Consider the following 26,258-nt stretch of genomic DNA (forward strand, 5'->3'; position numbering starts at 1 on the left):
CTGGCATATAGCATAGAATTTTAGCATGCAGGGTTCGCAATTCGTTTTCGCCCATTTTGTCTAAAACCAGCTCTGATATTGGGGATATTACCCTCACTGGCTGTCATTGTTAGGGTCATTCACAATCCCCATATTGTTCAGGCCAATATGGGCTCAAGGATGAAGAGTGGACAACAGTTACTGAGGACTAAGAAATGGGTTATAAGGAGAAGTTGGTTCCAGGAAAGGAGGTATGATTGTTCAGGAAAATACATTGTGGTCTAATTAGGAAGTATGATTTATCTGTGCTACTATAGTTATTTCTTATCATGTGAGTTACATGAAGTTGATAGATAATATAAAATAATATATATAAAATAAAAAGATATATCTGCCTCTGAAGTCCTCTGTTCCACCTTTTGAGTCATGATTGACAAGTAAATCAAAAGAATAACAAAATGGCACTATATAACTGAAAATGTTTATTGGGAGATTGAAGACAAAAAATCAGTGTAAAAGGAGACACTTTTTGTTGCAAGGGAGACAAGCAGATAGGTGAAAGGAAACAGTGGACACGCCATTGGTTTTGTCCATCATTGCAGCTTGCAGGTGTGGAAAGTGCAGGCAGCCAGCAGTCCTATAGAAGGAAAAGAAAATGTATATCTCATAAAACATATCTCTATTTTGGATGGTAATTATATCATTAATTTGTGACTTTCTTATAACTTGTGCTGCTTATAAGTTAAAAAAAAAAACATTAAAAGTTTTGTGGGAAGAAATAAAAATAACTACAACATACCACTGGGCTGATTTGTACAGCACCACATTCCTCCACCACAATGTCAGTTTGGGATGTCAGGGTCCAAGACCTTATACTAGAGGGATCCCTGGTTTCTGGTTTAAATATTTTATTTATTACATTTATTCTGTAGGTATTCAATGCTTAACTAACAAACAGTAATCTGAATCCTTATAGACACAATTATTTAATAAAGCTGTTTTGTATTTCAAAAAGATCTAAGACTTGACGCTTTATGATATCAGTGTTCTATGTATGAGCCTCTAGACATGAGATCTGGGAAGACAACCCATACATTTGTTTGTTTGTAAGTACTGTAAAGCATTAAATATAAGCCCAACTCTGGGCTTCTCTCTTCCATCGGCCCCCAGCCCCTCTGGATGGTCTACCCAGCGGATTTGTGTACTGTATTTTATACTTACCTTTACCAGATGTTCTTAGCCTAGTCATGTGGTCTCCTACTTTTTAGATGTTCTCCGGAGGTGGACAGTCCTCAGTAATGCAGAAAGTAAAACTAATTGTCTGTATGTGAGTGTAGGGTGAAATGTGATGCCAAATCAGGGTGTAGTTCTATAATGACCTGCATTCACAGGATGCCTTCAGTTAAGATTGAGGAGGCAAAGTGCTAGGGAGGAGGTGAATATTGCAGCCAGGGCTGTTTTTTTTTTTTAAATAAACCCTGTTGGGTTTCATTCTGAATAACAAAAAATTATCAACAAAAAATGTAATTCAAATGTCAAATATGTGAACTGTTAAATAAAGGTTATGGGAGGAGACATAAAGGGGAGAATTTTGGTAAAAAGGGGGCTTTGATGTGAAAGGGGGGGGGCTCTTAATTTGAAGGGAGGACTTTAATGCAAAGGATGGAACCCCACTTTTCATGTGTTTTTTCACCCACCCCCCCCCTTCCATTTTTTATGTGGGTGCCTCAAAAAGTGTATACTTTTTAATTCTGAATAACTAAAAAATTGTCAACAAAAAATGTATAAAGGGGTCTATTCACAAAAGGGTGAAGTGTTTGGAGAAGGCAGGAGAAGTGAACAATCTAGGACAAATAATATTTAGCAGCTGTTTGGTTTCTATTAGCCACGAGAACGTTTTCTTGTAGCATACTTCTTATACATAAGCCTCCTAATATACCAATGGTTTAGTGCCTACAGGAGTCAGAAATCTATTGGGTGCCATATTACATCTCCTATAAATTACACTGGAGTGATTTCCTCAATGGAGTTCAGTCCTCCAGCTGAATTCTTCCACTGAAAAATAAAGGATCCATAAAGGGGGAACAAAACTTTGTGTAATGGCCGAGGATAATACCCCAAGAGACAATGGAGGACCAAATCTGCTTGTAAGAACTTAAAACCAAAATATCAGTCTTCAGTGGACTTGCCTTTTAACTTTTGTAAATAATGTTAGATTAAAACAATGCAAATAAAGCTCAGAGTTTACACAGAAATTAGAAGTTTTTATGAGTTTACTGACCCTTTATCATTCCTGTGAAATATACCGCATTTTTCCGTCTATAAGACGCCCCCATGTATAGGACGCCCCCCATATTTCATGCCCCCCATATTTCCATGCTCTTTTGCATAACTGATTGCATCCAGTTTAAATTTTGCAGAGTAAGACAGCTGCTTACTGGTACTGGTATTTACCGGTATTTTTTTGTTTTCTGACATTTTTATGGGCTCCCTGTTACATCTGGGCACTGGCCACATGCTCTCCGTAGCATCAGCTGACGTTAGGTACATCAGGCTCATGATTGGAGGAAACCTGTTAGCTTGTCTCTGCAATCGGAAGTTTCACTCGTGAGGCTAGTTTGCAGAGGTATTGGCAGTTTCGCAACCACGGTTCTCCTCTCGGCCCCCCGTGTATAAGACGCCTCTCCATTTTTAGGTAAATATTTTAAAGAAAAAGTATAGTCTTGTACACAGACAAATACAGTAATGTATATTATATTTGGAGAGTAATGACATCCCTCCTGTAAAAATGTTATCATTGGATCCCCACTTTGTACACCATGATGTTGATAACATTGAGGAAGAACTGAACCCTGGGAGCTGTTCGCCAAAAAATACAGTCTCCTGTATTGTGGTCTCTGTGCAGCTGATCTTCCCCCATTACTGAACCATTCCTTGTTCAGCACCATGTTACAGGAAACCATCATCTTGGTAGAGTCAGACCCTCCAGCAAGGGGAACAATGAGAAGCACAATAATCTGAACAGCGGTGCGTTCGAACCCATAGCGACCCAGGCGGCCCGCACGGCAACAGGGGGGTGTCCTGAGCCCGGGCCCCCTAGCGGCCACCTGGGTCGCTATGGCTATTGTTACGCCACTGGTGACATCACCAAATCTCCCTCCAAATCTCCTGAGACTGGACGTTAGAAGCAGTAGTGCAAATATACAACTATGAGAATGTAGGCACAGGAGTGGCCAGGCACCCCCACATTTTTTTTCAAAAGGAATTCAAGACAAAAGGTAATAATTAGGCACAATTAACATTTGTAAATGTTCCCTATAATAGCAATTCTCAACCTGGGTGTCATGGCCTTCTGACTTGTTCAGGAATGCCTTGAAATTGTGTGATGGTAGGACTCTAAATTGGGGACTCCAATGTAAAAGGAGGGATTCTGATATGAAAGAGGGCCTTTGATGTAAAAGGAAGGGGGACTTCTAATGTGGAGGGGGCTACTGATGTAAAGGGGGATGCTGATATGGAAGGGAAAATTATGATGTGAAAGGGGGGCTTTGATGTGAAGGGGGGCTCCTGATGTCAAGGGTGCTTCTAATGTGAAAGGGAGCTTCTGATTTGAAGGGAAGGATTCTGTTGTAAAAGCGGGGCTTTGATGTGAAGGGGAGCTTCTAATGCGAAGGGGGACCTCTGCTTTGAAGGGGAGAATTCTGGTGTGAAAAGGGGGCTTTGATGTGAAAGGAGGGGCTCTTGATTTGAAGAGAGGACTTCAATGCAAAGGATGAAACCCCACTTTCCATGTTTTTTTTGCATGCCCTATAACATGCCCTATAACAGAAAATCTTCACTTTTTGAGTTCAATTCCACTTTTATTCCTTTGCAATATACTCTGTGACAATGATTATCAGAGATGAAATGTCTGTTGTTTAGGTCACTGTTATAATGTGTTCCTAAAAAAATGATAAAAGGCTTTATAGAAAACCTGAGCTATGAAAATCCTATAGTTGGAAAGTAGGGATGTCACTATTACAATTTAATACAAATGTAACTGTACCTGATTCGCCGCATTCGTTAAGACTAGCAATAGCATCAGCGTAATCTTTGCCCAGGTAATCATTCATGGTCTTTTCTTGCACCTCAGTCAGACATTGTGTAGAGTCCTTGAAGAGTTGGTCTTTTCTTCCTTCCGAAACAAACATTTGGAATTGTGCGCCCTGACCTGCGTTCTTTCCGAATTTTCCCTACAATTAAAGACAAAAACATTGTTGAATACCCTGTTGGAGTACTTCCCTGGAATGCTGCCTTTTATTGTACATTTGCCATATTTTGTAAAGCGCTGAGCAAACTGTTGGTGCTATATATAAATCCTTTATAATAATAATAAGAATAATAATAATATAATTGTAATAATTACTTTAAAATGTAGCACTGGAAAGATGCTACAATGTCTTCCAGAGTAAACCCAAACCTCATATGATAGCGACACAATCTTCCACAGTACACCATTCAACCACAACATATGCTGAAAGTAATATATCTTTGCTCATGTATCCCCAAGGCTCCATTCACACCTCATTTTTGCTTATGCACGACAACGCTCAACAAGAAGAATCCCATTTTTGAGTTGGTGCCCATTCACATCTGGGTGTTGTATCCTATGTAGTTTGATGCCTATGGCCTGAAAAAGGCAGGCAGAATCATCATTTTTTGGCTTCACAGATTTTAATGGGACCTCCAGAAAAATGCCTGAAAAACAAATGTGTAATGCACATTTTTTTTTGCACAATTTTGTGCCTAACAGTCTCTGACTTCTAGTAACTAGCTTTCCATTGGCTAAAGCAAATGTGCCCAAGCCCGGAAATGCCTGGGAAAAAAAAGCTTCAAAATCTCCTGAAAACACTCATGCTCAGGGGTGAATGGAGTCTAAACTATAAAATAGCACAAATCTCCATGGTTTCCTCCTCAGCAGTGAGCTGCTGTTTCAGCGCCAATCAAAAGCAAGAGGTGTGACCACAGATGTTGGAAGATGCTTTCACGCCTCTGATTAGTGACACCATAGTGAGCAATAATCTCCAGTCCAGGACTGTGTTCTGTGAGTGTAACCTTGGAGAATATCAGAATAATGCCCAGGGTTGAGAATTCTCCCTATAAACTGCTGCCTGAAAGCCAATGAGAACTCATGGCAATGACCCCAACCACAGAGATGCCCCTTAGGCTGAAAAGCAAGACAAAACCAAGCCAGCATTGAAATTTAATAAAGGATATTACTTTCCTGTGTATGAAGTATCCCATTGTTATATGAAAGTTACAAAAAATCTAAATAAAGATAAATAGTTACTGTTTTAAGCAGAAATAATGCTACAAGTGTAGAAATAATCTGCATGAAAAAGGCATACCATCTGTTCTGTGAGAATTCTCACAACTGTTTCTTTTCTGTCTGCGGTCGTGGCAACAGCGTGGGCTGGTACTAATGCAAGGTAGCAATTTTCATAATCACTGACAGGTCTGCGAGTGCCATCCGGACACAATAGTTCTAAATCATCTTTCTTCACACCTTTTGCCCACGCTGGAGAGTTGACATCTAGAAAGTAAAATTGATCACATTTTTTTAACTGACACTCTTTATGGGTGTAACAGTATGTCATTGTAGCAAACCCTGAAACAACTAGTGTTATATGGAACAATTACTATACAAAGGTATTTGTATCTGATGAATCTCTCTTTGTACTCTTAAGTACCAACGCACTGCATAAGATTGATACATGGTATGCGAAAGGCCCTGGCATATTAAGAACAGCGTGTACAGAATGAAGATCAGTGCAGCAGATTTTCTTCTTTGGGTTGTAATTTCCATCAGTCAGGGCCAGATTTCTGCACAGTCAGCATAGTTCATAGCCTCGGGTGGCAGAAGTGGCACATTGCTGACAGTCAGTAACACATTCCTACATAACATAATAGGTTTTGGACTACTGTCCTACATGTCAGAACAGTCCTCCTTGTTGCTGTCTTTGCAGAGTTTGTGTCTCAGAGGGCTTTGTGTGACTGATTAGGACAAGAAGTTACTTCATGGGTACTGTGGCAATGGGGAAAGGGAAACAGTGGCAGAGGAAGCCTTCCCTGGTGCTACCCTGGCCTGCTGTCTCCTGCACTCTGTAGGATCGGGCTGTCACACTGACAGCCTAGCTCTGCACATTACAATTGGAAGTGGTTCACCCAGTGTAATCAGTGGGGCTCTATTGTCAGCCCGATAGTTGGCCCAGCACTGCATTTCTTATTTTATTACTCTAACCCTTTTAATTAATATGCCCTGGTTGGAGCTGATAAAATTAATATATGTCATATAACTCTGATATAAAGATAACCTCTGCCTCCCGAAAGAGCAATCTACATGTAGCTCTGTAGTACATCAAATGAGGGTCGTAAAACAATAAAAGGGCTCCTGGAGCAGTGACATTAATTGATGAAGGTATGCTTGAGAGTCATTATACCATGGGACATTCAGGCCCCTCTGCTGTTAGGTGCCTACACCTGTTTAGTATTGTAGCATAGCTGATGGGGACGGGGATATTATGATCGAACCTCTATCCTGTGCAACGCACAAGCTGGGACAGTGGTAACTTTTCATGACCTCTTGGACAAGTCTTTTTGGACTCTGCAAACAAGAAAGTGATTTTCTTTGACCTGCTTGATGGGAGTTCTCCAACGAGAGAAAAAGCCCAGGCAGGTCTGGCTGATCATAATGACTAAGAATTATGGAATTAGCAGAATGATCGAGATCCCTGATTCCCCAGTTCCTTCCTACTTGCCTTCCTGTGCACATCCCCTCTTCGCATCCTTATTTGTAATTTGCAAGTATGTATATTTCTGTTTGTAAATTAATCCAAGCCCTATTTTAAGATTCAGTTGTCCGTCATTAAAATCAGGGCACCCTAAACACATTCCATAGCCCTAAATCTGACCCCGTTTAAGGCATGCTGCATATGCATGTGACAGTTGTAAAGATACCCCAAGCTGGAAATAAAAATCATGAAGTGGGAAAAATGTGGGACAGCTAGGACCACTAATGAATTGGCAATACAATTCTACTATGCTGCTGTCACTGGCACTGAAAAAGTATTTAACAAAATCCAAGAGAGCAATGTTACCACTTGGAAAATGAAGAGTCAATATTTTCAGACGCTCCCCCATGACCAATGCCCTGGGGCAATGAGTTCACCCAAATAGGGGCAGATTTGGGCTCTTTTGAAGCATGTTCCAGATTTTAGAATTTAGCATTATAGGAGATGTGTCGGCTGTTTTTTTTTTAACTTTTAATATTTTCCATGGCATACAAAGTGTCAAATGTTACTTACTTTCAATGTTTTCATCTACAGTGCTTTGCTTCACAAAACATACATCTCCTGCCTTAATCAGACACCTGAAGCAAAAAAAGATTACTTTGTAAATAAAATATATTCCATACTGCAAGATGTTGTTTATTGTTTATTGCATAACTATAGAGTCCACACATCTGCACATAAAAGTATATCAAATACAACCCAAAAAAAGTTGGCACGCTGTGTAAAATCTACATAAAAACAGAATGATTTGCAAATCTCATAAACTCATATTTTATTTACAATAGAAAATAGAAAACATATCAAATGTTTAAACTGAGAAAATTTACAATTTTAGGGAAAAAATAAGGTAACTTTGAAATTGATGGCAGCAACACGTCTCAAAAAAGTTGGGACAGGGCACCAAAAGCCATGCTTTATAAGGTTTTTTTTGCCTTCCTCTGCATCAACAGTGGGTAATTGTGGTCATAGCGTTTTGTATAGGCTTTTCTTCTTTTTTTTTTTTCTTCATATCTCTATAGGTTGAACTCGATGGACTTGTGTCTTTTTTCAACCTCACTAACTATCCTATATTACCAAAAATATTGGGAAGCCTGCCTTTACACGCACATGAACTTTAATGGCATCCCAGTCTTAGGGGTCTATTCACAAAGCTGCCGAGGGCAGCCGAGTGAATGACCGATCAGAAGTGAAGTGAGCCGAACACTGTTCGGCTATTCACTTCAGGCTGGTACGGCTGATTTCAGCCGTATATCGGCTGAAATCAGCCGTACATCGGCTTGCTTCGTGTGGCTTCGAAACAGCCGAACATGCTCAGCATGTTCGGCTGACCCGAAGTGCAGAAGGAGTTCGACTCAGCCGATCCAACATCTGGATCGGCTGAGCCGAACCTCCGGCAGGCTTCACACTGCTGTTCGGGCTATTCTGAAAGATCCCGAACAGCAGTGAGAGAATAGCCGAATGCCGCCGAGCGGCATTTGGCTCGGCTGTTCTGCTCGGTCCCTCAGAGGCACCGAGCAGAACAGAAAAAGAGTGAAAAAAGTAGAAAAAAGTAAATAGAAAACGATTGTGCAGAGCTAGCAGTGACAGCTAGCTCCGCCCAATAGTTTCCTATTGTCCGGCGGCTCTGCTGCTGTAAAAAAAAAAAAGTTAAAAAAATGTAAAAACTCTCCCTGGGGCCCCGGGAGCCCCCCGCTCCCGGCCGCCAAGGAGAGAAACACAGCTGTGTCTTTTTTTCTTCATTCTGGCACGAGCGATGTCAGAATAGAGGAAAAAAAAATTCCCATTCAAAAGCATTGAGAGTTTACTATTGGCTATTTCAATTTGCAATAGCCAATAGTAAACTAGCATTGTTCCCGCCCTCTGCTGGTGGACCTGGTGGGGAACTGCAAAAGAGGGCGGGTACAATGCTAGTTTACTATTGGCTATTGCAATAGAAATAGCCAATAGTAATGTCCCAATGCTTTTGAATGGGACTTTTTTTTTTTTCTCTATTCTGACATCGCTCCGTGTCAGAATAAAGAAAAAAGACACAGCGGTGTTTTTCTCCTTGGCGGCCGGGAGCAGGAGACTCCCGGGCCGCCAGGGAGAGTCAGATGCTTGGAGATCAGTGTCCCTGGTTAGCAACCAGGGACGCTGATCTCTCTGAAAGTGGCCGGAGCCAGCCGTAAGATCACGGCTGGCTCCGCCCAGCTGTCAGAAGCAGGCTGTCGGCCAGCTTCGTCTTTCAGCACGGCTCAGCGCTCGACTGAGCCTCTCGGCCGTGATCGGGAGCTGTACGGGCTATTGTGAATAGCCCGTACAGCACCCCCTCGGTTCTCCAGAACTGAAGTGGTCCTGGTGACGAAGCTAGCCGAAGGATCGGCCGAAGCTACGGCCAGATCCTTCGGCAGCTATGTGAATAGACCCCTTAGTCTGTAGGGTTCAATATTGAGTTGGCCCACCCTTTGCCGCTATAACAGCTTCAACTCTTCTGGGAAGGCATCCACAAGGTTTAGGAGTGTGTCTATGGGAATGTTTGATCATTCTTCCAGAAGCACATTTGTGAGGTCAGGTACTGATGTTGGACGAGAAGGCCTGGCTCGCAGTCTTCACTCTAATTCATCCCAAAGGTGTTCTTTCGGATTGTGGTCAGGACTGTGCAGGCCAGTCAAGTTCCTCCACCCCAAACTCGCTCATCCATGTCTTTATGGACCTTTCTTTGTGCACTGGTGTGCGCAGTCATGTTGGAACAGGAAGGGGCCATCCGCAACCTGTTCCCACAAAGTTGGGAGCATGAGAGTTCCCTTCACTGGAACTAAGGGGCCAAGCCCAACCCCTGAAAAACAACCCCACACCATAATTCCCCCAAACTTTACACTTGGCACAATGCAGTCAGGCAAGTCCCTTTCTCCTGGCAACCGCCAAACCCAGACACGTCCATCAGATTGCCAGACAGAGAAGTGTGATTGGTCTCTCCAGAGAACACGTCTCCACTACTCCAGAGTCCAGTGGCGGCGTGCTTTACACCACTGCATCCGACGCTTTGCATTGCACTTGGTGATGTAAGGCTTGGATGCAGCTGCTCGGCCATGGAAACCCATTCCATGAAGCTCTCTATACACTGTTGTTGTGCCAATCTGAAGGAAACACGAAGTTTGGAGGTCTGTAGCTATTGACTCTGCAGACAGTTGGTGACTTCTGCGCACTTCACCATGCGCTGACCCCGCTCTGTCATTTTACGTGGCCTAACACTTAGTGGCTGAGTTGCTGTTGTTCTCTGTTGCTTCCACTTTGTTATAATACCACTAACAGGTGACAGTGGAATATTTAGTAGCAAGGAAATTTCATGGAACACCTGAATCAAATGATTTGGAGGGGTGTCCCAATACTTTTGGTAATATAGTGTATGTAACTATGATTGTGCACATAGTAAACACACTATCTCCAAAGGTTATGAATGAACAGGAACACTCAGTATAGAGGCTTCCAGTTCATTTGTAACAGGGCCTGCAGAATAAGCGATTGAGGACTCTGTGTCATATTTTTCGGCCTGACAATTCTTTTATTTTCAGTTTTTGTCAGCAAATGTCATTTTGGTTTATTAGCATATTTTCAATTAAATATTATGATTGATTTAATTGTTTTTTTCTTTCTTAGAATTCACTGTTATTCACTACTCTTGTTTTACTATTCAGTTTGCAGTGAAATTGCATCACAGTAGTAATCCTTAATTCCATTACCTGAGGGCACCATCATAACCGTAATACGGCTCTCTGTTGTTTGGAAGGCATTTTGTTTTATCATTTCCACCGCACAGCTTGCAGAGGTTAGAATTAGGATCAGCTCCAGGTACACAGCTCTCAGTGAAGAAGGTTCCTGCCAAAACAAAGACAGTGACAAAATGTTTGTAAAACCATGAAAAGAACCCCCCCTCTAATTTTGATATTCAATTTTGGATGCCATCAGGTTAAGTCACCTGATTTCTTAAAGCAGAACTAAACTAACCAATTTGTTTATCAAAAGAAAACTCAGGTTACAAAATGTTCAATAAATGCCCCAAAACCAGGCAGTGTTAGTTTTCATTTTTTTCAAACTTTTTTATCACTTTTTTAATTTTTATTTATTTTTTTTACTTTTTATTTATCTTATCTTTTACTTTGTATAATTTTTTCATCTTATTATTTTTTACTTTTTAATTACCTTTTTATTTTTTTATTTTAATTATTCCTTTTTTTAAATTGTTATTTATTTAATTGTTTTTATCAAGCCCCTGTGTCATAGTATTTGGAGACGATAGGTTCTCTTTATTAAACCTGTCACCTCCAATACAGGAGTTCTAGCACAGCACTGTGCTGGAACTCAAGTGACAGCTGAAATGGGAAGGCTGCGAGTGCAGCTCTCCCCTCTCGCTGTTTACACGGAACAGAACGGACGTTCTCCGCACTGCCCCCCGCTCTCCATCCTGAAGATCTCCGGAGAGAGGCTGGCCGAGGCGGGTGGTGCAGCGGGCGGAGGACGGACCTGCAGTCTTATTATAAGTAATCTTGGCGGCTTCCCCGCTCTACATTCAGTCCTGCTTTCCCAAAGCAGGGCTAAATGTAGAAAACAGCTACCCGCCCGGAACTGCCTGTCCCCGGCATCGAGAGATTCAGTCCTGAGTTTGTACTGAGTTTGTACTGACACCATCCTTCCTTCAGGAGGGTAACTACTTTGTTCCCCATGGTCCCTGTTTGTGTTGTAAAGTAGCGACAGCTCCAAGCTCACTCCTGTGATGGACTACAATACAAATTATTAAACTAAAAATGAGATTGTAGTCCATCACGGGAGTGATCTTGGTGCGATGACTACTTTACAACACACACAGGGACCATGGGGTAACAAAAGTAGCCCCCCTCCAGAAGGAAGGACAGTGTCAGCACCAATTCAGAGATGATTGGAGGATCTACAGCCGAGTGATACAACAAATAAGATACATTTTTGTTAATAGTTAAGGTACTTGAATGTATTTTTAAATTTTAACTCCTGAGTTTAGTGTCACCATAACGAGTGAACTTGGACTCCAGGTCATATACCAATTACAAGCTGCCTTATTTAGACCCACACATACTGTGACAATACCTGCCCACAATTTAAACACTCCAAAGCCAACTAGACATGATAATATACTTTACCTTTAACTAATCCCCTAGTTGTGCCCCTCCCTCTTGTCCACAATTTACCGCATTATAGCAAAGTTAGGGAGGGTGAGAGGGACTAGCTTTGCTGTACCAAAATGGTGGCACCTATCTGAATACCAAGTTCCTTTAATCCACCCTGATACTATCTAGTACCCCACAGAATGACGGAATAAATGTCAGTCAAAGTACCGCAGCGCTGAATACTGAAAAATGGCCTGGATGGGAAGGGGGTTTAACACCGCGGATGTCAACTGGTTAAACACCCCCCTTATATTTGCCCTTTTCCAGTCTGCCCAGGTCATGCACCATTTTGGCAAGCTGCACTATGGCACAGGGTAATCCGTTTGCACCCTCTGCAGGGCTGAGATAAAAAGGGAATGGAGTGTAGTGACATAATCACTCCATTCTCACTAATTCCTGAAATATTACTTGTTCAAATGCTCCAAGAAGGGTGACCTCAGTGACTGTGTGTTATACTAAGCCTAGTTTTATACTAGTGCTGCTGTATAATTCAGCATTTTTCAGTGCATTTTTGTCACACGTGTATGCATCTTCTTGCGTGGCAGCTTGTTGTCATGCACTTAAATGCACAAAGATGCGTGTTTTTTTTAAATGTATTCCCGCTAAAGTCTATAGGGCCAAAAACACACTGTGCGACACTAAGAAGGACCTGCTTTCTTCCACGTTGCATAGGTGTGAATGGGCAGCATAGAGAATCATGTGAATTCCATAGCCACGCATTGTAGCACGTTGGCGGAAGCTCAACAAATCACACTTGTGGAAACGGGGCCTCAAAGTTACATAGTTATATAATTACCATATTTTTCGCTCCATAAGACGCACCTGGTGAGGGTAGGGTTCGGTGTAGTTCCTGACAGCTGAGACAGGTGGCCCTGTGATTGCAGTGCCACGGTCTCAGTGATCACACAGTGCAGACGAAGAACAGACGTTCTTCGTCTGCTCTACGGGCTCTATGGTGAGCTCCTATGCCGTAGGGGGCCAGATGCCAGAGGAGCGCGGGCCCCCGAAAACTGCGGCGGGGCGGACAGGATCGCCGCTGCTCCTTTCATACAAGTGATCTAATCAGTAAAAGTACAGAACAAATAATATGATTTGATATCTGCATGCATCTACTCCATATTTTAATACCTTGTCTGGCAATGTCTTCCCTCAGAATTTTTTTAAATTGAGTTATTATTGTTTTTTAGATAGCACTGACAATTTATGCATAGTGCACTTTCACATCAGTCCTTGCCCTCAAAGAGCTAATGTTTTCCTATCAAATATTAACTTACCCAAATCACAAACTCCAGTTTGCTTGTGAATTAAACCAGCAGGGATATTATAGCCAGCGGTGCGTCCCAGACCTGTGTGGCAAGACTTGAAGCCCCTTAGATTTTTCCAGGTGATTGCCTTGTTGCTCTTCTTAACAACCGCAACAGCTTTGTATGTGCCTTGGTGGAAACCAAAGGAGAAAAAAATATTTCTGCAATCAGAAAGTAGTTTCATTTCTCAAGATCGAGTACTTCCAAAACACTATGCAAAAAAATATATATAACTGTGCAAAGTCTGAAAACAATATGTAACTGGTTCACATGCTCTCAATATAACATGCATTAAATAAAGACCATGTACAGTCTTTCAATCATATAAAGACAAAGTGACTATTCTTTAGAGGTGCAGATTTATTTTAAGGAATAATGTACACCTGTGCTGGCAATAAGTAGAAGAGCAGTGAACTTGGGTCTGTGCCTGTGTACATATAGGGTTGGCTGGTGACCTTCATCTTTACACTGGATTTTATATTGTACATTACAAATTAATGTAATATTAAACTCTCTAACATTCTTTTCAATCATGAATGCAGATCAAACAAATATGCATTGCCCAGCAAAGTATTTTTTTTACATTATTCTCCAAGCAGTTACAGTCATTATATTTAAGAACAACTCCAACTCTCTCAACTAAACTTTCCTGAGCTTACTGTCCAGTATAAGATCACAAGGGACAGAGCAGTCTGCAGCAGCTGTCCATCGACTAGCTTGGAGAAGGGAACAGGTAGTAGCAGGGCGGAGGGGATTGGCTTGTCTTGCTATACCTGTGTGTTTTTATGGAGCCCCACATAGTTTACTAGCATACACAAGGGGGGCTTCATAGGACCCTGCAAGGAAAAGGAGCCACTCTAAAATAAGATACCAGGACCAGTGCTCAGGGGACCAGCTGATTTTGCAGTTAGCTAAGACTTTCAAACTTTAAGAAGCAGCATCCATAGTAAGTGGTTTAATCAGCATCTGAAATAGCTTAAAAACCTTTTGACTTTAATATCACTTTAGGGCTAATTAAAACAAGTTTACCTTTTTTATTTTCTCTTTTATTTTTGCACAATTCAGCTGTTGAGAAATAACACATATAATAAATAAATTAAATAAGCACTTTCTGTTACATACAGTACAATCATAAATAAAACTTTGGTATTTCCCCAACATAAACCGTTTCCTCTATACCTCTTTACTAAGTTTATTTAAATAGGAAAAACAAATTGAAAAAAAAAATCGAGGACATATGCACACAAAAAAAAATGCTGGTTGCTTGGTACACACTGAAAAAAAAGAATCATTAGCAACTACATTTATTTAGTTGCTAAGTAAATTCTTTGTTTACTGGCTGCAAGATTCCGCGGTCAGCAGCAGAATGTAAACAATGGGGAGATATAGCCAGTCTGCTATGGGCTATTTCAAATTGCAAGAGCGAATAGCAGGCTGGTTATTGGGCCCGCCCACTGAGCAGAGTAGTGGACCTGAGAGATAAATTTATCAAAGCCGCTCCTCTGTTTGGTGGGTGGGGTTTCAATAGCCAGCCTGCTATTGGCTATTTCGCCTTCCCACTGAGCAGAGGAGCTGACCTGATAGAAAACTGGGATTTTACTGTATACGGTCTTTAAGTCTGAACCAGACACCTTATGGTGCAATAGTCATAGCTCAGTTCAGATATATAATTCTGCTCTCTAGTTATCATTTGTAGACACACATCACAAGAACTGATGGTGAATGGCATTTGAAGGAAAATTGTACTGAAAAAAATATATGGGCTGTCATTGCTGACCTCCTTTTTTTAAGCGGCAGTACACATATGGGGGGGGGGAGGGGCCAGTCAACGTATTCAATTCAGTACAGGTTTTCCTTGAAAATTTGTATATGCTGACTAATAACATCTGATAAACAATGCTGCTTGTTCATGTGGTCAGATGGTGTCTACATTTGGTTGTGTATGTGGCACCCACGTTTTTGTAATGACTTTGTATATTATGGCTAAGTATACTACTATTTTACAGTTGTATTATTTTTTGTCTTACCATCATAAATTTCTTGTATTGCTGGGACTAATCCACATGCCCCTGCTGTATACAGGTAGCCACCATCAAGACTGACAGCGTCAGCTTCACCTTTCTGCAAAGACAAGTCAACAAAGTGTAATACACAAATGCAAAAATCACAGCAGCACCTTTATGTTATAATAAATTAGGGAAGCCAATTGAAGATTTAGCAACTGTCTTAGGTAAAGTTGTACACCTCCATGCATACACACACATACATACCCACAGAAAGACACACACAGTGCAAGAAATATGATTCTGCCACCAATTCTGGCACCAGGCCCAAGATTAAAAGCATGTACACATACACCTCTTTAGTTTTTGAGAGTCTTAAATATTATTTCAAAAGTATACAAACAAAATGGTTATATGGACCACTCTCTGCAATCAGGCCGAACTTCTTGTTTGGGTATGGTATCCATTTAATCAATAACATCATCTCTGCACTAACTCTATGTCCAGCAAATCATGTAAGATATTAAAATGTTTCATATAGCATTTATTTCCTCATCCTTTAGGGGGTGACAGGGGGGCAGTCACAGCTTGTAGCAAGCAACCTGTGATGTTTTGTCCAGCTTCCCCCCAGGAGGTGATGTACCAGTGAGCTGGGCGGGACACCAGAGCTGTTGACATAGGTGCTCATAGGTAGCTTAATGGAGAACACCAGTCATGACAACATTTCCAGTAACCTACATAATGATATAAGGACAATTTATCTAAGTGAAGGTTTTGAAGTGTTTATTCTCGCCCTATATTTCCTTTTTGCTAGGCATTTGAACTTTTCTTATCCTAATCATGTGTATTGAACATTTCTCCATTTTAACGATTATTTTTCCTAGCAAGTCTCCATAGGTTCCACTTTACTGATGCTAACTTATTTAATTTTACTAACTAAATGTAAATTTCTTCTCCCCAAAACAAAGCAAATGCAACATGTTTTGGCTGTTTTGCAGTTTCATCGGGGATTACAAGTGCTTTAAGTATGCTCCAGCATATCAGCACCAAATGTGGGACTGCTTCAGGAACACATTACATATTGCCATTTCAAAGTGTATACCATTGGTTAACAAAAACAAAAGATCAAAGGCTAAACCTATATGGCTAAATAAAACTGTAAAACTACATGTTAAGGCAAAGAGAATGGCATTTATAAAATATAAGATGGAAGGGACGGCATTGGCATTCCTTAACTACAAGGAATGTAACAAAAAATGCAAACTAGTAATCCGGGAAGCTAAAATAGAATGCGAAAAGCATATCGCCACAGATAGTAAAAAAAAAAATAAAAAAATTCTACCAATATATTAACAGTAAAAAGGTAAGAAAGGAGCAGATAGGCCCAATAAAGAACGAAAACGGGAAGTTACTCACAAGTGACAAGGAGAGGGCCGAGGCGCTGAACAATTTTTTCTCCTCAGTATATACACAGGAGGGAAACGGGTTCGACGTACGTGATAAAACGCATAGTTCAACCGATAATATACCGCAATGGTTGATGGAAAGCGTAATAGAACAAAGACTTAAAATGCTCAATGCAAATAAAGCAGTTGGACCAGATAACCTTCACCCCAAGGTACTTAGGGAACTAAGCCAGGTTATAACAAGACCATTATTCCTAATTTTTAAGGAATCCTTAGTGACTGGTAGGGTACCATGTGATTGGCGGAGGGCTACGGTAGTTCCAATATTCAGAAAGGGGGCGAGATGCCAACCAGGGAACTATAGGCTGGTCAGTAGCCTCTATATAGATCGTTGGTTCGGCCACATCTGGAGTACACGGTCCAGTTTTGGTCGCCGGTACTGAGAAGGGATGTCCTTGAACTGGAGAGAGTCCAGCGGAGGGCAACCAAACTAATTAGGGGAATGGAGGACCAGAGCTATGAGAGAAGGCTTCTGACCTTAAACATGTTTATGCTGGAATTAAGGAGATTAAGTGGGGATATGATTTTCATGTACACGATGTTCAATGGTGACAGCAACATTGGCAACAAACTGTTTGAGATTAACTCCATTACAAAGACTAGAGGCCACTACCTAAAGTTGGTGGAGAAAAAATTCCAGCACAATGGGCGAAGAGGGTTCTTTACAGTAAGAGCGGTTAAGGTCGGGAACTCACTGCCATCGGCAGTGATTTCAGCCAAGAGTGTAGATTTGTTCAAGAAACTTTTGGACAATTTCTTGAGGGACTGTAATATCCAGGGATACCAGTATCCCTAAGAATGAGATGATGCGTGGACCTATATGGGTTGGACTTGATGGACGTATGTCTTTATTCAACCCTAAATACTATGTAACTATGTAGCACACAATACAATAATAATTAGGTCTTACTTTGTGGTGATACAATGGATTGGACAGTTCTATAGAATAGTAATGTAAGAAATAATAGTTAAGAGCAGCAGGGAATGCCTCATAAATTGGGTTATTAAAAGAGGCCTACACAGCTATGAATTCCCTCTTGTCTACTGAAATATCAGGGTAAAAATTCCATTTTGTGTCCATGTTTCTATTTTAGAAATGTCTCACTCACCAAAACTTTGGTAATGCATTCGTCTGCACTGGAAGCCTCAATGCATTCAATGCTTCCTTCACTTGCAATACTCCAACGGTCACACTTCTTCTTCTCCTCTACGCTCTGTGTGCACCAGCGGATTGTTTCCTCTGATGGAGTCTCCAACTCTGTAATAAAAGTGGTACGAATTGTATTTGGAGTTCACTAACACTGCTAGAAATCTACAGTTTAGGCCTATGACTAGGGTATCTACCACAATTACATTCTAAACCTACACTGTAACCTACCCCAATACACTAGACCCCATATTTTGGGGATTTAACAGCCAAAACAACCATTTATTACAAACCAGCATATGGAGCATTTGGGTGACTTCCCAAAAAAATGGCATCTACAGAAAACAGAAGTCAGTACTAGTAAAAGGGAAGGTAGCCGCATTCCAATAAGTCATGGTTAACAGTTTAATGAATGGTCCAGTGCAAGACTGTTCACGTAAATGCCGCCTCTGCAGTGTTTCACTAATTTTTAGCATACTCGTAGTATACCCTACAAATAAGCTCATTATGATTGAAGTGCATCAGAGGGCGGCATTCAGGTGCCCTGTCTTGCACTGGACCATTCATTAAACTCTTGACTATAGCTTTTAAATTGGGGTTGTGGCTACCTTCCCTTGTACGCTGAGATGGAGGAGGAACCACTGTGGAGCCTGCAGCCTGGGCACAAGTATCTGCTGTGAAGCACAGTACTTTTTGATCTTACATAAAGCAGAAATTTCACTTTGTGGTAGAGTGAAATTCCTTGCAAATCCCTTGCATTTGAAAGATAAGTTATCTATACTTACACTTAAGGGTGTATTTACCCAAAAAATAAAGGGCCATTCGTCCTGATAAACTGCACACACATTCATTTTGTTCGCATGGAGGTAAAAATAAAATGTTACTAGTATATTTTCTTTCCAGGTGAAATGTAATATTGTGGCCACTAGATGGAGATGAGGAGCATAGGCAATAAATACTTATTGCCTATGCTCCTCAGCTCTATCTAGTGGCCATATTGTGGTATTTCCTGATATTATATTCAACCTGGAAAGAAAATATACTATTATTATTATTATTAAAGACACTGAGCGGTTGGTAAGGTGAATGAGTCTGGCAGCTGCATTCATGATAGACTGAAGGGGGGATATCCTGTGTAGTGGAAGGCCAATGAGGAGGGAGTTACAATAATCAAGATGAGAGATAACAAGGGAGTGTATGAGTAGTTTTGCGGTGTCATTGGTACATTCATTTTTGCCTCCATAACAAATGTACATGCAGTGTTGCATGATTTATAAATACAGCCCTGATTATATAGGTGAATGATTAAAAAACAAATAAGATTATTCCTCTCCGGGCTCCGTCTTTCTGTAGCTGACACTAAATATGTATATCATAAAGCAAACATGTGGGCCACGTACCATTATACAGGGCTTTATTGGCATTTGTAAATGAAGGACCTAGATACAAGAAGGAGTCCATTTTCTCTGGGAGAGTAATGAGGCTAGTTGCAGAATCTTTAAACATCAGATCCTTTCCATGAGGAGAACTGAACAATTTGCATTCTGCTTTTTTCTAGAATAAACAAAGGACAGTAATTAGGTAAGTAATGATGGTTACTCTCCTGCCTTCCAAGCTAAACATTGCCAAGCTGCCTAAATTATATCCAGAAAAAGCATGTCAGTTGGGTGTCTTGTCTTATAAAGATAATACAATAAACTCTCAGTTATCCGGCACCCACGGGGATCGGTAGGTGCTGGACAACTGTAGCTTCTGGTTGCTTAAGAGTTAACAATAACTCTAAAGCAACCATCTACAGCGGCGCCCCGCTTCCCATGCAGCCCCATTCACCTGCCACCTAGCTTCCGCAGCTGACAGGTGAATTTAATATAGCCGTCGGCCGGCAGCATGATGTAAACAAAGAGTTTATTTGTCAACTAAATAAATTTAGTTTCTAACAACATTTTTTTTGTGTACTGTGCATCAAGCAATCGGCAATTTTTTAATGTGCATTAAGCCACCAGCAAAAAAAAAAAATTGAGGACATATTATGTCCTCGATTTGTTTTTGCCAGTTGCTTGAGGGTGTCGGTTGCTTGAATGCGGGATAATGGGGAGTTTACTGTACCTAAGGTAGGACTTATAGCTTTTAATGTTTCAGATCGCTTACAGGTTCAGGTTAAGTCACTGAAATAGAAACCTTAACATTTTTTGTCATATGCAATACTTACAGAGCAAAGGCAGCACTACTTTTTGTTTTATTTTTTCTTCAGTGAATTTCAGCATAGATATTGTTCTCTATCTTGCAGTGATATTGTCATCCAAGTTATGAGTAGATATAAATAAAGCCTAGCGCACTGAGAACTTAGGCAAATCTGTATGAATGGTCATGATATCCTCTGCCAGGGAATTAATTGAAAATCTTAATGTACATCATGAAAATTCAGCCAGCTTAAATGGTATACAAGTCCAAACAAAAACTGTATATACTACAACATACCAGTCCTTAGGTGTGGTGGTTGCTTTAGATTTCCTATTTTTTTGGCTATACACTGTAATATTTTCTTTGTTTAACCTACTGGTTAAACAAAGGAAATATAACAGATTCCTCCATCAACTCTTATGAGGATTGATTGAGGAATCTCCCGCTGTCTTTACTGTATTCTGACAGCAGTCACCGGCAGAATACGCGAGCAGAACCAACAGCTCATTGGCTTTTTCTGACCAGCTCCTTCGGTCAGCTGATCGAGGGATGCTATGCGAATTTCGGCTGGTTCATTAAGAACCGGGTGAAATTCGCACAATGTATGGCCAGCTTTAGTACATTTTCTGCAAGTACAAAAAAATACCTGTTGATCGTGCCAGAATTTCAGTGTTCAACTTCCTATGCACTGAACTGATATCTCAAATAATATCAGCATTCACAAATACCTTTTTTGAATTACATAACACCACCTTTTTATGTAATAGAGATCAGGGAGAGATATGTGTATTCCTAATCAGGAGAACAGCCTATTGTGACATTATTCTTCCATAGATACAGTACGCTGAGTGAACGTTGTCACTCTAAGACAGGAAGTTACTAGTGGGATTACCAAAATAGGTTCCCATTCACACCATTGCGTATCTGGAACAATAGGTGGTGCACACATGCCAAGCGAAGGAAAAGTAGATCATATAGAAAAATCTGCTACATGGTTCCACATTTTTTTTCCTGTGCATACTGGGCATGTTTGAAGTGCCATTAACTAGTAACAGCACCACTAAGCGTGTTGCACATTTTGTTCGCTCCGTGAATGCGTGCCCAAGTGCATGTTTTTTTCCAAGTTTGCTGTGCTTTCATGGAATGTGATGGTGTGAATAGGGACTGAAGGAAACACATGCATCCACCACTTCTAAGGACTGGTAAGTTGCAATATACAGTATTTTGTATCAATATACAGTATGTTGTATTTGAGTTTGGATGCACCTTAAGCAACAAATTGTCATATTCTGCAAATCAAATATGTTTTGATGTTCGTTGGTAATTGCAAGTTGCCTCCTGCCCTTACCAAGGAAATAACATGTATTTTTTTAATGTAGCATATACAATATAATTAGAACTTTACTCAATATGATTTCATAACTTTACCACTGTGCTGTAGCAGAAATGGGTGCTACATACTTTTATGAATTAGTTATTGTGGGAAATGAAAAGGTTTACCTGAGCTTCCTCAAGGAACTGAGTGATAGATTTGACTTTCTCAGCCCTGTCTGCAGTCACCACAGCATGAGCTGGTATTCTTGCCCAGAAACATTTCTCATACTCTTCAACTGGCTTCCTAGTATTGTCGAGGCACAACAGCATATAACCTTTATGGAATTCATCTGCAGATAGATGTAGATGCACAATTCATCATTTCGTACATGGAAAATAAATTGCTTTATGTGTGTTTTGTTACATAGTTGTTGAGGTTGAATAAAGACACAGGTCCATCGAATTAAACCCATGTGGTTGGTTCTGCGTGTGTGTGTTTGAGTTGCTAACATTACATGTACCACTGTATATCTTGCTCTCTGACAAAAATATCTAGACAGGTCTTGAATGATTGCATACTCTCAGCTGAAACCACTGCTTTACATCTCTCCCACAAAAGAATCCCCTTTGCAGTTTAAGATGAAACCTTTTCTCTTCCAGTTTCAGATGGTGGCCTCTTGTCTTCTTAAGTGAACTAACCACAAACAGTTTATTATTATTATCCCGTCACCATTAAACAATTTGTGCATTATTATCATGTCCTCTCTCAGTCTCCTTTTTTCGAGAGTGAACAAGTTTAATGCATGCAGTCTTTCCTCATAGTTTAGGTCCTCTAACCTGTATTAGCTTTGTTGATCACCACTGCCGCCCCTCTGCGCTCTGCCGCCCCGAGGCCGGGCCTCGGTGGCCTTGTGGGAAATCCGGGCCTGTTTGTTGCCCCATTCACTGGACTCTCCCGCCTAAGGACATCCTTTCTGTGGATCGGTGACCGAAACTGAACCGCATGCTCAAGATAAATGAGAAAGTACATTTTGGTGCATGTATAGATGCTTATTTGTTTCTTTTTATATCAGAGAGAGCTAGAAGAACATTCCAAGAAATCCTATATACACACATGTTACCACATCCAACAACTGGGAGGGAGCAGTAGCCGGATTTGATCATTTTTTACCAGCACTATAATTTAGGTTGAAAACAAATATGCAATCAGTAATACCATCCACAAGAGAAACACTGTAGAATGTATGGATTAACTACTGTTATGTGTGTCCTGGGTCTCTGTGGAAGCTATAATGCTAATTTATAGCAATTTCACTACTAGTGCTCAGATGCATCTCTTTGGCAGTCTATACACTTCCCAAACTTACTGTTTGGGTAAATTGAATTAATTACAAGATCTTGTTTTATTTTTTCCTTTACTCTAAACTGACCACATAACAAAAGCCCAATGCAATTTCAGAAAAAAGACCTCTTAGTAAAATCCATGCTACTTCATGTCTTTGTGTCATACAGTTATGGCCGAATTAAATAAAATGAGGCCTAGCTGTACCCACTTCTCCTTCTCAGAAAGTCAAGCTGAGCAGGTTTGCATCAGGAACAGAACAACTTTTCCCATGAAAAAGCTAATGTCCACCTCTGATCTAAAGTAGTCCACCCATCTACACTCAATATGCATACCTATGCTTATATCAAAGCTGTGGCCTGCTGAAATGTTGACAGCTTGTGACCAAAGTCTTCTTGATGGATGATTCCCATAGATGTTTATTATAGGTCAGTCCTACAAGGCTGGAAACATTCAAGGCATAGTTCCACAGCAGAATTCTCCCCTAGGTATAACATTTCAATTGCTAGGCACAATAAAGTATTTACATTTATTTTACATAAAAGCACTTATAATAAACCATTAACCTCTGTAGCTGTAGGCATTATGGAGAAGTTTAAAGTTTAAAACTACTGAAACCTTCAAAGGTAACTTCAACTTTCACACCATGTTCTCCCCACAGGCTTCTGTAATCCTTGATAACTTTCTCCAGCTCCATAACCAAAGGTCTGTACTTTGATATGGACCTGGGGCTGGAAGAACAGCCTGCAGGGGCCTTTGAGGATTTTTGAGGATCACAATAAAAACAAGGGAAGCTCGTTTTACAGTTCCAAGCTGAAGAAACCCATTGTTCTACCTTTGAAGCACACCTCAGTGCTTGGTAGCAGCTCCCCCCTCACAACAGTACACAAAGGAAAGAAAACGCACTCTGGATCTTTCAAGCTACTGTATTCTTTTATTATTCCACCTGGTGAAAGGCAGATCACCCGAGCTCCTCCATCTGATGAATATCACTCAATAGGAGTTTAGTGGTAGAATACCACCAATTCCCCCGGGTGAAATATTTAAAAAAATATAGCAGCTAAAATATCCAGAGTGTGGCTTCCTTTCCTTTGTTTATATACTCTTATTTTAAAGTGCTTTCACTGCTTGTTACCATATGTAGATACTTGAATGTCCTTAGTCTTGGTTCACTTCACCAACCTTCAAAGTTTTAGAGACTAAGACACGGTTGTTAAAGGAGAACTATGGGGTCAGGGCTTTTTCCCATAGTTCTCCTAAGGGTAACGGGAGGACGCAAACTAGCGTCCTCCCGTCACCCTAAGCTCAGTATGCCGCGAGCTACAGCTCACAGTATACTGAGACGCCGCAGCCGGGACGGATCCCGACATAACTGTCAAGATCCACCCAGCTGCGTGATTGACAGCTGGCTCTGCCTATCCAGAGGCAGAGCCAGCTGTACCCGCCCCCTCCCCCGTCAGTTCCGCCTGCAGAGAGCCGTGAATGACAGTCACAGCTCTCTGCAGGTACAGGATCGAGAAGTGAGCGAGCGTTCGCTCACTTCCCGATTTATTGAGCCGACCTGTGACAGTTTCATTGTCACAGGTCGGCTAGAACTGTGAGGCTGAGTGATTTTCACTCACCTCATAGTTCTCCTTTAATAGGTTACAGTTAAAGATTCAAACACATTTTCAAATTACCTCAGGTTCGATATCATGAAATGTTTTGTGATGCATAATTAACCGGCTTCTGCAAATCCTTACTGACCAGCTAAGTACATCTAATTTTTCTATTTGCTAAGCAATATTTGTATCCACACAATTTGTTAAACTTTAAAATTCCTACTATAAAAACAAATGTACATTTTTTTTTTAAAGCTGAACTCCGTAATAAGCAAATATTGTCTAAATACAAAAGCCATGTGTACTCCTATTGAATCTTGATGTGGTTTGTGTATTTTTTCTAGGTCTGTGAAGTAATCCAATGTAAAATCCAGTGTTAAACTTTGCCTCTGTGCAGGAGCTTCCTGTAATAAAGACCAGTCACTGCTGCACTCTCTCCTTGTGCAGGGTGACTAGTCTTTATCCATCCCCTTGTAGTTTTCTATAGGCAGCCTGCAGTGGGTGGAGCTCCCACAGCTCTGCTCTCTGCGCTGGCTATGTACAGCCCAGTAATAATGTCACTTATACGAGGTAATATCTGAGTTAGCAAAGGTGGGCAAAAAGGAGATTTGTATCACAATTATGACAATTAAGGAAAATATTTAAATAACATTTTTGTGCTCAGCATTCAGGTTTAAATGTCTACATATTAAGAAAAGGCTTAATTAATGATAGTTGGATTACCTGGTAAAAGATGCTTCACAAATGCCACATCACCTTTATCTTTCAGACATCTGCACAAAGAAAAAAAAAATGCTATGATACAGTTGTAACAGTTATATACAAGTTTTAAATGTATTCAGGGCTTGTGTGTTCTATGATAAAGTAATAATTAAAGCTTATCCGTCCATAGATGTGGTGGCTGCAAGAATTAAATACTTATTGATCTTGCCAGAAAGGACTGGTAAGCTGCAACATATAAAATGTTTGCTTTTGGGTTTAGATACACTTTAATTATCTCTATGCAATGACTTAGGAACGCATGAGGCTTGTAACTATTTTTCCTGTTGCATCATGACAGTATGCAATGGGTTATTGCTCTGCCCCTCCATTCCATAGGGTGAGTTGTCTATAAGTCCAGACCTAGGCAAAAATTATTTCTTCTATCTGCACCATTGACAGGTTATCAGCTACTTTGAATGGAGACTAAAGACTCCGCTGTTTGGCATCTAAACAAGTATCCTGGTGGAGAGCCCCATTCTTTATGTCCTGGGGAGATTTGGGTGCTGCTCAAGCAACATTGACAGTGCACTGGTCGCTCTGCCTTTACCCATTCCCTTAGCTGTTGGCATCCTAACATGCTGGGGGACCGTGCTCTCTGACTGCCCTCCTTTTTTTCTCTAGCCAGAACTGCTTGCTTTTTTACAATATGGTGGCAGGTGCTCCAGACCTTCAGAGCATACAGCGTCCCCCTGGAGGGGGGGGTGTTGGGGGACGGCATCCTTTTACCATGGGGCATTAAGCAGAAGGGTTATCCTTGTTCATAAGAATGTTATGATCTTAAAGCCCCCCCTTTAATATCCTGCTATGGACCAGATGTAAAGTTGGAGAATGTATAATGGCATAATGTACCTTGCGATCCTGTGCGGCCCATCGCATTGTGGCCGGAGGGCATGGCTACGGTGCCATTCACTTCAATGGCCCGCCACGCCCGCTCCTGCCTCACAATGCGAGGCAGTGCGTTCTGGCTAGAATCGGGCCGGAACCCACTGCATCTGGTGTGAACGGGCCCTCAAGGCTTAATTTACTTACATTGCTGCAGAACAACTGTGAGCTGTTAACCTATTACGTCTTCCCTGAAAAAAGGTCTTTTTGTATAACTCTGACATGTATATTTTTTCCATTTTTGTTAACCTAAACGTTTGGGTTTTTTTT

At 40.9% G+C, this 26,258-nt stretch overlaps 1 protein-coding gene across 1 annotated transcript in view; it reads right to left on the bottom strand.

The window, feature by feature from the left end:
• Positions 1-447: 447 nt before the first annotated feature.
• Positions 448-26,258, bottom strand: part of LOC108786110 (serotransferrin-A-like) — a 38,887-nt gene continuing 13,076 nt past the window's right edge. The window contains exons 6-17 of the mRNA XM_018555332.1: positions 25,068-25,117; positions 21,588-21,751; positions 19,307-19,460; positions 17,869-18,017; positions 15,318-15,411; positions 14,320-14,355; positions 13,261-13,419; positions 10,529-10,664; positions 7,323-7,387; positions 5,367-5,551; positions 4,025-4,211; positions 448-616 (exon numbers count right to left, since the gene is read on the bottom strand). Of these exons, the coding sequence (XP_018410834.1) occupies positions 573-616; positions 4,025-4,211; positions 5,367-5,551; positions 7,323-7,387; positions 10,529-10,664; positions 13,261-13,419; positions 14,320-14,355; positions 15,318-15,411; positions 17,869-18,017; positions 19,307-19,460; positions 21,588-21,751; positions 25,068-25,117 (1,423 nt within the window). The 3' untranslated portion in view covers positions 448-572. The remainder of the gene's footprint in view (positions 617-4,024; positions 4,212-5,366; positions 5,552-7,322; positions 7,388-10,528; positions 10,665-13,260; positions 13,420-14,319; positions 14,356-15,317; positions 15,412-17,868; positions 18,018-19,306; positions 19,461-21,587; positions 21,752-25,067; positions 25,118-26,258) is intronic.

Source organism: Nanorana parkeri, unplaced genomic scaffold (genome assembly GCF_000935625.1).
Source record: "Nanorana parkeri isolate BGI_ZX_2015 unplaced genomic scaffold, ASM93562v1 scaffold192, whole genome shotgun sequence".
In the NCBI taxonomy this organism is placed as follows: domain Eukaryota; kingdom Metazoa; phylum Chordata; class Amphibia; order Anura; family Dicroglossidae; genus Nanorana; species Nanorana parkeri.